General features: G+C 46.1%; 1 protein-coding gene across 2 annotated transcripts in view; it reads left to right on the top strand.

Annotated features, from left to right (window-relative positions):
* LOC117346600 overlaps positions 1-17521 on the top strand; it is a 43155-nt gene that overhangs the window by 5303 nt on the left and 20331 nt on the right. For both annotated transcript variants that reach the window (XM_033916447.1, XM_033916436.1), the window contains exons 3-4: positions 1585-1764; positions 16450-16549. In XM_033916447.1, the coding sequence (XP_033772338.1) occupies positions 1585-1764; positions 16450-16549 (280 nt within the window). The remainder of the gene's footprint in view (positions 1-1584; positions 1765-16449; positions 16550-17521) is intronic.

Below are 17521 nucleotides of genomic sequence, written 5' to 3'. Positions count from 1 at the left end.
CCCACTTGGAGTATTGTGTTCAGTTTTGGAGACCGTATCTGGCGAAGGACGTAAGAAGACTTGAAGCGGTCCAGAGGAGGGCTACAAAAATGATAGGAGGCTTGTGCCAGAAGACGTATGAGGAGAGACTGGAAGCCCTGAATATGTATTCCCTAGAGGAAAGGAGGGGCAGGGGAGATATGATTCGACGTTCAAATATTTGAAGGGTATTAACGTAGAACAAAATATTTTCCAGAGAAAGGAAAATGGTAAAACCAGAGGACATAATTTGAGGTTGAGGGGTGGTAGATTCAAAGGCAATGTTAGGAAATTCTATTTTACGGAGAGGGTGGTGGATGCCTGGAATGCACTCCCGAGAGAGGTGGTGGAGAGTAAAACTGTGACTGAGTTCAAAGAAGCGTGGGATGAGAATCTAGAATCAGAAAATAATATCAAATATTGAACTAAGGCCAGTACTGGGCAGACTTGCACGGTCTGTGTCTGTATATGGCCATTTGGGGGAGGATGGGCTGGAGAGGGCTTCAATGGCTGGAAGGGTTTAGATGGACTGGAGTAGGTTTTAACGGAGATTTGTTGGAACCCAAGCACAGTACCGGGTAGAGCTTTGGATTCTTGCCCAGAAATAGCTAAGAAGAAAAAATTTAAATTGAATCAGGTTGGGCAGACTGGATGGACCATTCGGGTCTTTATTTGCTGACATCTACTATGAACTGATTCCTTTCTCCTCTCCTTGTTGGGGCTTGTGTGCATCTCCTCCCAATTCCCTGCAAGCTTACTTTAGGTAGTCCAGCAGTGAGGCAGGGCAGGAGCAATCCTTCTATGCTCCTACCAGGGACTCTTCATAGTGAAAAAATGGCTGCCATGAGTTCCTGCGCAACCTTTCGAGACTCGGCAGATTTAATAGTACGCAGTGTATGTCCAGTGACAGAACCACAAAGCTATTGAAAGTCTGCATGAGCCAAAATATAACAAAGATTTGAGCAACTTGAGTCTATATATAAATATTTATTGAATTTAGTATGCATTACTTGGTTCATTAGGATAACTCTCTGACTTCCATAAAGTAGATAATGAGCATTATTGCAAATGAAATTCATAGTCCCAGAGTTTATGGTCCTGTAAAATTTTGCAGACCATTCAGATCTTCTAGCTAATGAGAGTGGCTAGAAAAGCTGAATTTTTAGCATCCAAGGAGAGGTGAGCATAGGAAAAGTGGGGTATGATAACATTAAGTGATTGAAGTGGACTTTTGAACCTGCAGTGAAGCACCCCCATTCCCATCCTGAGTCCCTTAGCTAATTTCATGTTAAGATAGATCATTTTTACTGAAGATTAGCACTTTGTAATTTGCCTGATTTACTCATGGTTATTAAAATTAAAAAATAAAGTTGCTGGGGGAGGGTGAGAGATTGGAGGAGTTGTCTCTCTTAAGATGGGCCAGGAATCTCTCCCACAAATTCCTTCACATGGGGCAATTTGGAAACTAATTTGTACCTCTTTATGTACTAGTATGAAGTAACAACTAATGGCTTATAATGATTGCGAGTTGTGGTTTGTTTTTTTTAATTAAATCTCTTGAATTAGCTTCTACTTCCTGTTGTGCGAAGGGACATTTGGAGGAAAATCCATGTTACAGCAGGAGGAGGTCAGCAGATCCATACACAGTCACCGGAGTCCTCTAGACCTATTGGGCGCTATCCCACACCTAACAAAGAGGATTTGCCACAAGATATAGTTAAACAGATGGAGGCGGCAGAGAAAGAGGTGAGAGTTGCTAAATGTGTACTTATATTTGACTATAAACCAAAAAATATTTTGACTGAAACTAACAAGTGGAAGAATTTAACAATATTTGGTTAACTTGAAAAGGTACACTTAAGTTTGGGAGCCAATATTGAAAAGCATTTATTTGGGTAGCAGCACTCCTACCTGGATTACTGCCGCTGAGAGATATTCAGTGACATTCTGGATAGTAAAGTTGAATATCTTTAACCTCTGCACTGATAGTAATGCTGGGGAGGAGCTTGGATAGAGCCAGAAGTTATCTGGTTAGCATTCATATTCAAACTGCTAAACAAATAACTAGCCAAATAAAGATAGGCCAGCAAAGAGGTTGTCCTAACTTTGTGATTACACTTCTCCCTCCGAATCCACGGTTTCAGCATCTCGAGACTACGACGGGAGCTCAAGGCAGCCATTTCCTATGAGCGATCTGCACTGGGCAGGAGCGTGGGACGATCGCTTCTGCCCCAAAAACCCGCTAGACCACCAGCTAAGGCTTAAGGGGGGGCTTACAGGGCTTAAAATAGCCAGGGGGAAGCGGGGGTTGGGCAGAACCGGCCCGAATATTATTTGTGGTTTTTTAATATGCGCAGGCCGGCTTTGCCCTTAACACCCGTGGATACAGAGGGTGAAGTGTAACTGAATATGGAAGCAAGCTGGATAGCAGTTCCGGGTCAGCTCTGAAGCTGGATGTTCAGTGCCAGCCGGTATCTGTGTACCAGCACTTGGTTTCACTTTAACTGCAGCTGCTGGCATTTTGATTAAATGCAGACTACTGTGGTTCACTACTGACCCCTAGGAATTTTATTTTCTTTTTTTTTGTTAATCTGACCTTACAGTTTTGGGGGGTCAATATTCGGCTGCAATGGATGCTGCTTTTTTAAACGCTGGCCACTGAGTTTTGTACCCAAATATTCAGCACTGGGCCAAATCCACACACTACCATAGACTTATCTGATTTAACCAGGTACTACTGGTATTCAGTGGCAGAACCCAGATAGCTACCTGGAGCTGAGGAAAGGCCTAGTGGTTAGAGCATCTGCCTCAGCACCCTGCGATTGTGAGTTTGATTCCCACTGCAGCTCCTTGTGCCTCAGAAGTCACTTAACACTTCAGGTAAAAAATAAATAACTGTCTAAAAAATATGTAAACTGCTATGTAACCACACAAAAAAGTGGTATATAAAGTCCCATCCCGTTTTACTTAGGACAGCTTTTTTTTTCTATCCTAAGTTAATAAAGTAGGTATCTGGGTGCTGCCGCTGAATATCGCTAGTACCTAGATGACTCCTGGCTGCACCCATACTCCTGCCTCTGGACCAACGGACCAACCTGGCAATGCCCAGATAGGGCCAAGGTGGTCTGCCTAGATTTTCAGTGGCAATATTCAGGCAAGAATTGCCATTGAAAACCCAAGTTAGACCTGGTCAGCATGATTTTAACCAAGTGAAATGTTAAGGAGAGTGTGGCGCTGTGGTTAGAGCTACAATCTTGTGGGTTTAAACCTTGTGCTGCTCCTTCTGACTGGGCAAGCCACTTAATCCTCCACTGGTACAGATAGGGAAAATGCCTGAAAAACCTGTATGTAAACCACTTTGAGTATGGTTGTAAAACTACAAAATGGTGGCATCAAGACCCAAGTAGGAACTCTCCCAACTGTTTTAAATCATGCTGAATGACACAGGGAAAAAGTTTGTCCCCATCACCACCCTGTCTCTGCGACCACTGTCCCTGTCACCGCCCTGTCCCCACGACCACTGTCCCACACACCCCCAATCCCTGTCCCAGCGGCCACTGTCCCCGCCCAGTCCCCATCCCCGCAGCATCCATACAAGCCTCAGTACTGCAATATTTAGCTTATTCCTTCCTTATAAATCAAAGTTCTGGCTGTTGAACTAGAGAAACAGATGTTCAGCTGGCAGGGCTTTTTTTATACATTTTTATAAATACAACTAATATACTACTTTATCCCAGGACAAGCAGACATGATATTCTCACATGTGGGTGACGTCATCTACGGAGCCCCGATGCGGAAGCATTTTCAAGCAAACTTGATTGAAGATTTAAGTTTGCTCTGCTGCTCCACGCATGCGTGCCTTCCTGCTCCACTAGGGGGCGCATCCCCTCGTGGTCTCCAGTTCAAAATTTTCCGCTGAGCCTAGAAGTCGTGTTTTTTCAGGCTCTGCCCCAACTGCCTTCTAGCACCGCAATTTTTTCTTGTTTTTCTCGATTTAGTCGCTGTGCGTGAGTTTTTTTCTTGTTTCAACTGTTCCTGCTTCGTTTTTCACCGACCCGGAGGCTTCCGGGTCCCCGTGGCCGCGTGGCTATTCGAGCCGCGGCCAGTTTCGATTCTATGTCCCGGCCTTTGACCGGCTTTAAAAAGTGCTCCCGGTGCGAGCGGCTTCTTTCCATCACAGACCCGCATCGCCGGTGCATCCTCTGCCTGGGGGCCGCTCATCCAACCGACTCCTGCCCCCAGTGCGCTACTTTCCAGAACCGGGCCCTCCGTCGAAGGAAAGCCCGCATGGCGGACCTTTTCGCCCCGGACCAACCCTCTACCTCGGCCTCGAGGTCGGCCCCGGCCTTGACCTCGGCCCCTAATACCTCGGCATCGCCTCGAGACTCGAACCCGAAGTCCTCGGGACAACAGAAGACCTCGGCTCCGGGTAAGTCCCCTCTTCCCTCTTCAGGTTCCGTACCAGCAAAGAAACCAGCCTCGGGGACGCCGGCGACGCATGGCGGAAGTCCCATGCTTACAGCCCATGGCGAAGCCCTCCAAGCCTTCGGGCCATGCCTCCACCACACGGGAATACTCTGATACGAGGTCGCCCCCGGTGGAGTGCACCGAGGCAGGGGACATGCCCTCGATGCTGTCCGTGCCCGTTTTCCAGGACCTACTCCGAGCGATGATCTCGTCGGAGCTATCCGCTGCAATGGCCCATTTGCAACCGACCTCGACCCCGCATGTGCCAGACCAGCCTGAGCCTCGCGTCGAGCCACCTCAAAGAAAAGCGCGCAAGCTTCGCCGCATTCCATCCTCCTCGGACTCCTCACCGAGGCACCCGAGGCGCTCTCCCTCCACAGACCACCGCGGTGCAAAACGTAGTACTAAAACGACAGACACCTCGAACCGCCGTACCTCCAAGAAGGCCCGGGGTTCCCCCACTCTATGAGGCCATTCACCTACACCTCGTACGGGACCGCTAAGGGTGGCTGAGTTATCACTCTCCAACCCACGCATCCTCCGAACTCCCCCTCGGACCGGGACTCCGACCCGAGGTTGCAGGTTTGTCACCGAGGGAGTCCGAGTCGAGGTCACCGATTTGACATCGATCGGTACCTCGAACCCCGACATCGTCTCCGAGGGGCTCCTCGAGACGTCGGAGATCTACGACACCGGAACACTTTCACAGTACTTCCCCGGTCTCGGAGCGTGGATCGGAGCAGGAACCTCGATACTCGAGGGAAGCCTCCCCATCCTTCTCCACCCGACGGAGGTCTCGTTCACCGACCCCGCACGGGGCCTCGGGAACATCTCGCCCATCCTTCACTCGCTTTGTCCAGGACATGGGCCACACTTTGGACTTAGACCTCCAGTCCGACTCCAGATACTCTAAGGAATACCTAGCGGAGCTGGATATGCCATCACTGCCCAGAGAGTCCCTCCGCTTACCGCCTAACCCGGTACTCCAACAGGCCTTCTTCAGGAACCTGGAGACCCCCTACATGGTCACAGCCGTACCCTCCAAAATGGAGGCCAAGTACCGCACAGTACCCTACCTGGGATTCGAACAACCACAGCTCTCCCACCAGTCACTGCTAGTAGAATCCTCCTTGAAAAAGGCCCACCCATCCCGGGTCTCAGCCGCGGTCCCCCCAGGCTGAGAAGGCCGAACCCTAGACAAGTTCGGCAGGAGACTATATCAGAACGCCATGATGGCCTCTAGGGTGCAAAGCTACACTTTCACCTTCACATCCTACCTCAAACACCTCATTGGACTATTGAGAGCCTTTGAGACTGACCTACCGGCCTCCCGCCAAGGAGCGTTTGGCATGCTTTTAGAGTCCCTCTCCAACCTGCGCCTCCATCTATTCCACATGGCCTACGATGGCTTCGAACTCTCCTCCAGAGAGGCAGCCTTTGCTATCGCCATGCGCCGACTAGCTTGGCTGCGCCTGGTCGACATGGACCCCAACTTACAGGACCGGTTGGCTAACCTACCCTGCGTAGGAAAAGAAATGTTCGATGACACGATCGAGGCGGCCACAAAACGCCTCTCCGAACACGAACGCTCGTTTGCCTCCCTCGTCCGGCAAAAACCTAAACTGCCCGCGCCCAGGCCATTCAGGGCCCCTCCACGCCGCTACCCACAAAAATCCACCCCTCCCTTCTCGCAGCCTCCACCCAGGCGTCCGCAAGCCCACCACCGGGCCATGCCCAAGTCCCAACCGCCTGCGACTTCCAAACCATCCCCGTCCTTTTGACGGGATTCGCGGAAGGGGGCGGGCCCCCTCTGCCATAGTCCCAGGCCTCCTTCCCATCGGGGGTCGCCTCAAAGCCTTTTACCCTCGCTGGGAACAAGTCACGTCGGACGCATGGGTCCTTGGCGTGATCTCATCAGGATACTCTCTCAACTTTCGGGCCATTCCTCCAGACAACCCCCCAAGGAATTGCCCTCCCAACTGGACGCAGCTACCCCTACTCCTCTCCGAGGCTCGAGACCTGCTTCGCCTCAGGGCAGTGGAGGAGGTTCCCCCGACCAACGGGGGAAGGGCTTCTACTCCCGTTATTTCCTGGTACCGAAAAAAACGGGAGACCTACGCCCAATACTAGACTTGAGACGCCTCAACAAATTTCTAGTACGGGAAAAATTTCGGATGCTTTCCCTACCGACCCTCTACCCCCTGATCGACGAGGGCGACTGGCTCTGCTCCCTCGATCTGAAGGAGGCGTACACACATGTCCCAGTACACCCCGCTCACCGCAAGTTCTTGCGTTTTCAGGTAGGGGACTGGCACCTACAATACCGAGTCCTCCCCTTCGGCCTAGCATCATCACCTCGGGTCTTCACCAAGTGCCTCGTAGTGGTCGCAGCAACCTTACGCTCCCAGGGCCTCCAGGTATTCCCCTACCTGGACGACTGGCTGATCAAAGCCCCGTCCAGGGAAGGGGTTATCTCAACGACCCAACAGACTATTACCTACCTACAAAGTCTGGGGTTCGAAATAAACTTCCCAAAATCCCAACTACGCCCCTCGCAGTCCCTACAGTTCATCGGGGCCACGCTGGATACGGTTCGCCTCCGTTCCTTCCTCCCCCCTCCGCGCCTAGAGGCGTTAGTAAGTCTGAGTCGAAGGATCTCTCTACTGACCTCGGTATCAGCTCGACAGATGATGACTCTTCTAGGCCACATGGCCTCCACCGTCCATGTCACACCCTTTGCCTGCCTCCATCTGAGAATCCCTCAATGGACCCTGGCCTCTCAATGGCGTCAAGACCGGGACCCGATCGACCGTCCCGTAACAGTGACTCCTTCCTTGCAAAGATCGCTCCGCTGGTGGGCCGACTCTTCAAAATCTTTCCAAAGGTTTACTCTTCCTCGCCCCTCATCACAGCAAGGTACTCACCACGGACTCGTCAGAGTACGCTTGGGGAGCCCATCTGGACGGCCTACACACGCAGGGGATGTGGTCAGCGGAAGACCGCCGCTGTCACATCAACATGCTAGAGCTCCAGGCCATCTATCTCGCAGCTGTAGCCTTTCAACATCTGCTCCACGACCGGGTGGTCCTCATCCGAACCGACAACCAGGTAGCAATGTACTACATAAACAAACAAGGAGGAACAGGGTCTTGGTCCCTCTGTCGGGAAGCCCTGCGCCTCTGGAAATGGGCAATCTCCAACAACACCTTCCTTCGAGCGGTGTACATACAAGGAGAACAAAACTGTCTGGTGGACAGACTCAGCCGCCTCCTCCAGCCACACGAGTGGTCACTGCACTCTCAAACCCTACGACAGGTGTTCAAACAGTGGGGGACACCTCAAATAGATCTGTTCGCATCCCCCCACAATCACAAACTGCCTCTCTTCTGCTCCCGGATGTACTCCCCGGACCGGCTCGAGGCCGACGCCTTCCTCCTCGACTGGGAGGGAAGGTTCCTGTACACGTTCCCGCCGTTTCCTCTGATCCTGCGGACGCTTGTCCACCTGAAAACAGTACAAGCCACCCTGATCCTGATTGCTCCTTGCTGGCCATGCCAGCCTTGGTTTTCCCTTCTACTTCAACTCAGTGTCAGAGATCCACTGCCTCTGCCTCGGTTTCCCTCTCTACTATCACAGGGTCAGGGTTCGCTGTTACATCCCAATCTTCAATCTCTTCATCTGAATGCTTGGTTTCTTTCCCCCCGACTTCTCTCCCCGTGTCTCAATCAGTCAAGGAGATATTGGAGGCCTCTAGAAAGACCTCAACGAGAACCTGCTCCTCCCAAAAGTGGACCAGATTCTCAGCCTGGTGCTCCTCTCACAGCCAGGACCCGGTGTCGGTCCCCGTCCCCCTGGTCCTTGACTATTTACTTCAATTATCTCACTCCGGCCTAAAGACCAACTCCATTCGAGTACACCTCAGTGCGATTGCAGCCTTCCATCAGCCCCTGGAAGGGAAAGCCCTCTCGCTCCACCCCCTAGTCTCTTGCTTCATGAAGGGTCTTCTGAATGTCCACCCTCCTCTCAAACCTCCTCCGGTGGTTTGGGACCTTAACGTGGTTCTGGCTCAACTAATGAAACCTCCATTTGAGCCCCTAGACAAATGCCATCCAAAATTCCTCACTTGGAAGGTGATTTCCCTGCTTGCGCTCACTTCCGCTCTGCGGGTTAGTGAGCTACAAGCTCTAGTGGCGGACCCACCCTTCACGGTATTCCATCACGACAAGGTGGTACTCCGCACTCATCCAAAGTTCTTGCCTAAAGTAGTGTCTGATTTTCATCTCAATCAGTCCATTGTCTTACCTGTGTTTTTTCCCAAGCCCCACTCTCATCCCAGAGAGGTGGCGCTCCACACTCTTGACTGTAAGAGAGCGTTGGCCTTCTACCTCCAACGCACTCAACCACACCGGAAAGTCCCACAATTGTTTTTGTCCTTCGACCCAAACCGGTTAGGTCACCCAGTCTCCAAGCGCACCTTGTCCAACTGGTTAGCCGATTGCATCTCCTTCTGCTACACTCAGGCTGGTCTCGCACTGCATGGTCGAGTAACGGGACACAAGGTCCGAGCGATGGCAGCCTCCGTAGCGTTCCTCAGGTCCACACCTATTGAGGAAATCTGCAAGGCTGCCACGTGGTCTTCGGTTCATACTTTCACCTCCCATTACTGTCTGGACTCACTGTCCAGGAGCGATGGCCGGTTCGGCCAATCGGTTTTGCGAAATCTATTTGCTTAAATTGCCAACTTCCCTCCATCCCTTTTCAGTTAGCTTGGAGGTCACCCACATGTGAGAATATTATGCCTGCTTGTCCTGGGATAAAGCACAGTTACTTACCGTAACAGGTGTTATCCATGGACAGCAGGCATATATTCTCACAACCCGCCCACCTCCCCGAGGTTGGCTTCTTTGCTAGTTAAGTGAACTGGAGACCACGAGGGGATGCGCCCCCTAGTGGAGCAGGAAGGCACGCATGCGTGGAGCAGCAGAGCAAACTTAAATCTTCAATCAAGTTTGCTTGAAAATGCTTCCGCATCGGGGCTCCGTAGATGACGTCACCCACATGTGAGAATATATGCCTGCTGTCCATGGATAACACCTGTTACGGTAAGTAACTGTGCTTTATCCTAAAGGAAAAAAAATAATTAATAAATAGAAATTTTTTTGTACCTTTTGTCTGGTTTCTGCTTTCCTCATCTCATTCAATTCCTTCCATCCACTGTCTTGTCTTCTCTCTGCATTTTCCATTTGCTCTGTTACTGTGCCTCTCCCTTACCCCCCCCTTAATTGATCTGGCATCCATCTTCTTCCCTCCGCTCCCCCATAGTCTTGCATCTCTGTCTTCTTCCCTTCCAGCGTCTTCTCCCCACTCTATCTTCTCCATTTTCTTTCAGTGTCTGTTCCTCTCCACCCCCCTTCAGCGTCTGTTCCTTTCCTCCACCATAATGAGCTTTTTGAAGATTTGATTATTAAATTAAAAATTTATAAGAGTTATGGGATAGGGTAGGGGGAGGGATATAGATTGATTTGTTTCTTGAAAGAGTATTAAGTGATATCTTAAATATAAAATGTATTTAATTTGCATTGCACTTATTGAAAATGTTGAAAATGAATAAAGAATTTGGAGAGGAGTCCAAGATGGCAACGGAGTGAGTCACGTCTGAAAGCTGCTCCTGCTCTGTTTTGGCAATTTCTATTTTCAATTAAATTTTCTTACTCTTACTATGCCTAAGCGCAGAGGCAAACAGAGAGGCGTTCTTCCAGCCTCATTTGGTACTTCATCGACGAGACAGGTGGCAATTACAACATATGCCACATCGGCTGGATCGGGCATATCCGCTGACCGAGGTGGGCAGACCTCGGTCTTGGAGAGCGAGGTTTCGCTTAGCCCTTTGGGCCCTGGAGCTCCTCCGCGTCCCGGGAGGATGTCGGGGACGCCGTTGGCAGTACAGGAGGTGCCGGAGATGAGTTCTCCGTTGATGCTGCTGAGTTCACCCCTGACCCCGGAAGTAATCCATGGCTTGCCGACTCTCTTGCAGTCGACACTGAAGAATGGAGGAGCAGTTACCTGCGAGGAAGCAGGGATAGAGGAGCAGGGAGCTATTGGGGTAATCCCCGGAATATCTTTGCCTCTCCTCTAGTAAGACCTGAAGTTATCGACATGGAAGCAATCTGGAGTGGACTTGAATCAATACATAAGGTATGCTCCCAATTTTTTTTTTCAATACAGAGTACTAATTTGCAAGTAAAAACTTTGGAGGAGAAACTCCTAAAGCAGTCCAATAGAATGGACAACCTGGAAAAATCAATGTCAGAAGTGAAGGCTTCCATGAATTTACATTTGAAGGAAAAGCCTTTGCTTGTTAGAAAAATGGAAAATTTGGAAAATGCAAATAGAAATTTAAATCTTAGACTGTTGAACTTTCCGGTATCCAAATTTCAAACTCCAAGAGACCTATTTAATTCCTTCTTACAATCAGTGCTGAAATTCCCTGAAAATAATATGCCACCGCTCTAAAAGTTATACTATTTGAATATTCCCAAAGAAGGCAAAGGGACTATACCAGGAGACTTGGACCTCACTGGTATGCTGGAAACATCAATTCAAGAATAAATAATTGTTAGAGCAACTCTATTGGTAACCTTCGTTTTTCTTCAGGATAAAGAGGCAGTTCTCCGTCTATTCTATAGGACTGAGAATGTGGAATTTCACGGCTCCAAAGTATCAATATTTCCTGATGTATCAAAATGGACGCAAGCCAGACGGAAGAAATTCCTGGCCTATCGTCAGTTAACCTTGAGTATGGGAGCAACTTTTCAGTTACGTTTCCCCTGTAAATGCTGTTTTACCTATCAGAATGTTAGATATATATTTTATGACCCTGATCAATTAAATTTTTTTCTAGAGGGTAAGACGGCACCTAGAGCTCCAGATTCTCCCATGGAATTCTTCACCCAGGCAGATGATTAAATCCAACCGCGCACTCTGTAATGTGATTTGTTATGAGTTTTTTCTTTTAGATCCAACTTCCCTTGGAGGTGATGGACTCTTCCTCTCTTCATTTTGTGGACTCTGATTAGTCACATATATGGAATTACTTTATAATTTATTGTCTGTTTCCTTTTTCAATTGTTAAACAATTTTGTAAAAAAATACAAATAAAAAAAAAAAAAAAAGAATTTAAAAAAACCCAAAAAAACTAATGAAGGCCACTGCCTTAGTGTTTGGAATATTTTTGTTTATAAGTACTGCTGAGCCAAAAAAAAAAATTAAGTAGTTCTCAGGGAAGTTCAATTAAACTCTCTTCTTTGAATTGTATTTTTTTTAATCTGTTTTTATTAATGTGACTAAGACATAAACAATAAAACAGCAGTGAAATTCCACAACAATTTGCATTATCACGATACAAGACCAAGGCTCTTGTACCCCGGTCTACATACAACTGTAAACCCCTTTGGAACTCCCCTTAACCCTGCACCCCCACCCCTACTCCTTCCCTTTCCCCTCCCTGAGAGTTCTGTTGGTTAAAAATTACACAGGACATTCATTTAAGATTTGACATCCCTGTTAAGTTGATGGCAGCATGGTTCCCAAATTAACAGAAATCTCTTAAACCTCTTTGATGACCTTCAACCCCCCAAGCAACATTAAAAAATGCAACCTATTTCTCCAATACCATATTGAAGGAGGTTATCTTGCAGCCAATGATTCATAATGCACTTCTTTCCCAAAATATAATACTTCTTAAGAAACAGATTCTCTCCCTTTCCCCACACTTCCATATATGCTGCTTCAGCAAAAATAATGCCCTCCAAAACTGTTAGATATGCACACATAAACTGTATACCATAAACAAAAGAATTTTCTCCTCTCCTACACTTCTGACATATAGGAGAGTCAATACACCCAATAAGGTGTGCCCTCCTCTATGAAAAATAAGCCATAGGTATAGTCCTAAAGTGAGACTCCTGCAGCTCTGTATTGTGAAGTACTTCTGGAATATTTTTCACTATGTCTTGGGAAGGATGTAAAACGCAGTGGTCTAGGTAGTTTCCCATTCCATCTTGTCACTAAACAATCAGTGTTTTGGTGGACGCTGCTTAGCAATTTCTCTGTAAAATCAAGATATTGAAACCTTCCCCTATGCATCACCATCCATGAGTTCTTGAATCCGACAGCCTTCGCCTACCGATGGTGAGTGTTACACAAATTTAGGAAAAAAAAATTCCAAAAAGATGAATGCGTTAGGACAGTAGCACAAATTTGCTATATTGGGCCACTTGCTGGTTGGAACCCGAGCATTGAACAGTACTCAAAATATTGAATGAAATTGTGCTGGAACAGTATTCTGTAAGCTGGAAAATCCAAAATACAGGTTCCCAGGCCACAACGGCAGCCAAGAAGCCGTAGTGACACCAGACCTCCAGCCACCCTTCAAAAAAATTGGAGATTGACACTTGGACTTTCTGGAAGCCTTGGGAAAGCATTACGAAAGATCTTTGGGCCTTGAGTATTGTCAGAGAAGGTTACAAAATTGAGTTTGCATACCCTCTGTCCAATAGGTTTGTTGATTCCGGCAAGCCAACTAGATCAGGTGGTCCATGTCCAGGCAATGTTAAACAGATTGCTCAACATTCCAGCCATAGAACCAGTTCCGGAAGAACACTCGGTGTCAGGCAGATACTTGATATACTTTATGCCCAAGAAAGATTCCAATGACAGGAGGCCCATTCTGGATCTCAAACATATCAATGCGGCCCTGAGGGTTCTGTGTTTCTGGATGGAGATGGTGAGATCTGTCATTGCAGCGGTCCAACTGGGAGAGTTTCTGGCTGCCCTGGATTTTGACGTAGGCTTATCTCCACATTCCAATTTTCCTGGCACACAGAAAGTTTGTGAGATTTCATGTGTTGGAGAATCACTATCAATTCTCGGTGCTACCATTTGGACTGGCAACAGCACCCCAGATGTTCACCAAGGTTTTACGTTTTGCATTATTGCTGTTTTGAATATGTTAACATGAGCAAAATTGATTGTTTGGCAGGGAGTTCCCCCCTCTCCCTCTCTCTCTTTTGTTTCTTATTTTTCCTGTAGAGGTTCCTGGCTGCTTGAAAACTAACTGATGTCCAGGGAGCATGCTTTAGCAGACAGTGGGGTGGAGTCGAGATTTCTATCAAGTGAAGTTCCTACAGACCTTGGCTGGCCAAGGTACATAGCACCCATACATTCTCAGCATAAAGGGTGGATTTGCAAGAAAGAAGATTAGCAGAGGTAAGAACCTAATCTTTCGTTTTGAGGAAGCGCTTCTCAAGGATCTTACGATCAAAGCAGTGTTCCTAGTTGCAATTACCTCACCCAGAAGAGCCTAAGAATTGCAAACTTTGTCGTGCAGGAAACAGTTTCTGAGAATCACAGAAATGGGAGTGACCTTTCATACCTTCCTTTTTGTCAAAGGTTGTTTCAGCATTTTACATCAACCAGCAAGTCAGGCTACCATTCTTTCAACCTATGGGTTCTAAGAAGAAAGACAAGGCTTTAAAGCTGCTGGATGTCTGCAGAGCTCTTGCTTTACTTGGAAGTGACTAATGAGTTTTATCTATCTGATCATCTCTTTGTTCTAACCAAAGTCAGTCCGAGGCAGACCAGCCTTCAAGGCCACTGTTTCCCGGTGTATTCGGACTGCAGTCTCCTCCACCGACATTGTCTGCAGTACACAATCGCTGGTGTTGTTAAAAGCACATTCAACTAGAGGACTAGCCTCCTCTTGGGCAGAATCAAGGACGATACCTCCAGAAGAGATATGTAGATCTGCAAATTGGTCTTCCCTACACAACTAAATTCTATAGGGTGGATGTGGCAGCACAAGAGGATTCTGCTTTTATATCCTCAGTACTGAAAGCAGGCTTATCTCTCCCACCTCAGACTTTGGGACTGCTTAGCTATGTCCCTAAGGTTCAGAATACCATTCCTATTGCATTGGAAAAAGAGATTAGGTTCTTACTTGATAAGTTTTTCCAGGAGATAGAAATGGTATGCTGAACCCCATGCCCGATAATTTCTGATGCGCCTGTTTCTACCTTATGCTTCATGGTCCTCTCCATAGCTAAGACTTATCTGCCAGTTGGACTGTGGATTCAGAATTGGTTTGTAAATAGAATATGAAGAGATAATTGAGCTTCACTAATATTCAAGCTGTTGCTTTTATTTGATGTGTTTTATTGTTCAATGGTAATGTTCCTTTATTTATACGTTAGTTTCATTAAGAAAATGCTGAAAACTCCATTTGTCAATGCCTTCTTATGCTAAGGTAAATTTCAGTTGATAATCGCCTTTTAGAATTTTTTTGATAGCAATGTATGATTTAAAGCTTGCTTGTATTTCTGAATTGATTGAATTTGCGCTCTTTCCCTGTTTATAACGGAGACGATTAATGATGTTGTTTAGACACGTCTATGTTTGTATGTGATAATCGTAGGGAAACAAGATTTTATGTATGTGATATGGAAACCGCATAGTTGTATGTGGTGTATAAATTTTTTAGAAGTTCACAGGGCAGCCTTGTTTCAGCAATTAACCTTAGAAGTAAAACAGAGCCCCTCCCTTCTCCACCTAATCAGACACAATGGCTAAAAACTAGTGAGTCAGAAATATAGGCTCTATACCACCTAAAACACAGTATTTTAAACAAAAATGCAGGTTCTATCAGTGCTACCCTAAAACACAGGATTTATAACAGGATTTTCCCTACTTTAGTCACCCTGAGCCACAGGCACCAGACATATAGGCTCTATACCACCTAAAACACAGTATTTTAAACAAAACTGCAGGTTCTATCAGTGCTACCCTAAAACACAGGATTTATAACAGGATTTTCCCTACTTTAGTCACCCTGAGCCACAGGCACCAGACATATAGGCTCTATACCACCTAAAACACAGTATTTTAAACAAAACTGCAGGTTCTATCAGTGCTACCCTAAAACACAGGATTTATAACAGGATTTTCCCTACTTTAGTCACCCTGAGCCACAGGCACCAGACATATAGGCTCTATACCACCTAAAACACAGTATTTTAAACAAAACTGCAGGTTCTATCAGTGCTACCCTAAAACACAGGATTTATAACAGGATTTTCCCTACTTTAGTCACCCTGAGCCACAGGCACCAGAAATATAGGCTCTATACCACCTAAAACACAGTATTTTAAACAAAACTGCAGGTTCTATCAGTGCTACCCTAAAACACAGGATTTATAACAGGATTTTCCCTACTTAAGTCACCCTGAGCCACAGGCACCAGAAATATAGGCTCTATACCACCTAAAACACAGTATTTTAAACAAAAATGCAGGTTCTATCAGTGCTACCCTAAAACACAGGATTTATAACAGGATTTTCCCTACTTTAGTCACCCTGAGCCACAGGCACCAGACATATAGGCTCTATACCACCTAAAACACAGTATTTTAAACAAAACTGCAGGTTCTATCAGTGCTACCCTAAAACACAGGATTTATAACAGGATTTTCCCTACTTTAGTCACCCTGAGCCACAGGCACCAGAAATATAGGCTCTATACCACCTAAAACACAGTATTTTAAACAAAACTGCAGGTTCTATCAGTGCTACCCTAAAACACAGGATTTATAACAGGATTTTCCCTACTTAAGTCACCCTGAGCCACAGGCACCAGAAATATAGGCTCTATACCACCTAAAACACAGTATTTTAAACAAAAATGCAGGTTCTATCAGTGCTACCCTAAAACACAGGATTTATAACCTAATCTCTTTTTCTGGTTTTAACTTCATTGTTCCATAGTTTATTGCCGCCACTTTCCTTGCTGCAACTTTAAGCTGCCACCTCCTTGCAAGCACTAAATGTTTTCAACTACCTCATCTCTTGATTTATTATATTTCATTTATGTTAGTTGATTGGGTTTGTTTGTTTTTTTTTTCTTTCTGCCAGTATGGATTTCTGCCAAATGTATTCAAGTTGATGTCACACCGACCTGCTGAATTCAGAGCATTATTCACTTATTATGATGCAATTATGAACAGGAAAACAGGTAAATGTTAACTGCTGTTCTGCTTTTCTCTCTGCAAAAACATTGGAGCAGCAGACAAAATTATTGCAGACTAACTTGTGTTGGATTTTTTTGTGGAAGATGTTAACATTCTCAGAAGTATGGGTCATGCATTTGTTATACTGCTTTAACAGGTCACATATTATATACAGGTACCTATTTTGTACTTGGGGCAATGGAGAGTTAAGTGACTTGCCCAGTCATAAGTTGCTACAGTGGAAATTGAACATGGATCCCAGCTTACTGCTCTAACCATTAGGCTACTACATCAGTGAATAGCCAGACACAAGCAATTTAACCAAGTAAGAGACTCTCCTGCCTAGTTAAATTGCTTTGAATATTGGACCCTTGGAAAATAAAGATATTAAACTTTCAAACCAACAGCAAGAAAGAAAATGGCAATAGGAAACTATACTATTTTTCTGAAGAGGTGTGAAATCTGAGATCAGCACCCTGAAAAGATAAAAATGGAAAAGAAAAAAAAAAGACTTAAAAGTAATACCTTAAGTAAAGTTACAGAGGACAACCAAAATGATTAAACAGATGGAATAACTCACATATGAGGAAAAGCTAACAAGGTTAGAGCTCTTTAGCTTGAAGACGACTAAGGGTGAAGGTGGTATGATAGAGGTCCATAGAATCCGGAGTGAAATGGAACAGATAAATGTGAATTGATTTGTTTAATTTTTCAAAAAGTCCAAAGACTAGAGGAAACACCATGAAGTTACATAGTAATAACTTTAAAACAAATAGGGGAAAATATTTTTTTTTTCTCAACTCGGAATTAAGCTCTAAAACTTATCAGAACAAGTGGTAAAAGCCATTAGTGTAGCTGGTTTTAAAAAAATATTTGGCCGGGGAGGGGGAGTGATGTCACCGTTTTGGATGGTTGCCTAAGCTGAAAGCTACCCTCCTTTAATCCCTTCAGCTGTTGCTCGCTAGACCACAAACATA

This window comes from Geotrypetes seraphini, chromosome 1, assembly GCF_902459505.1.
Source record: "Geotrypetes seraphini chromosome 1, aGeoSer1.1, whole genome shotgun sequence".
NCBI lineage: Eukaryota > Metazoa > Chordata > Amphibia > Gymnophiona > Dermophiidae > Geotrypetes > Geotrypetes seraphini.
This window is presented reverse-complemented; position numbering and strand designations above follow the sequence as displayed.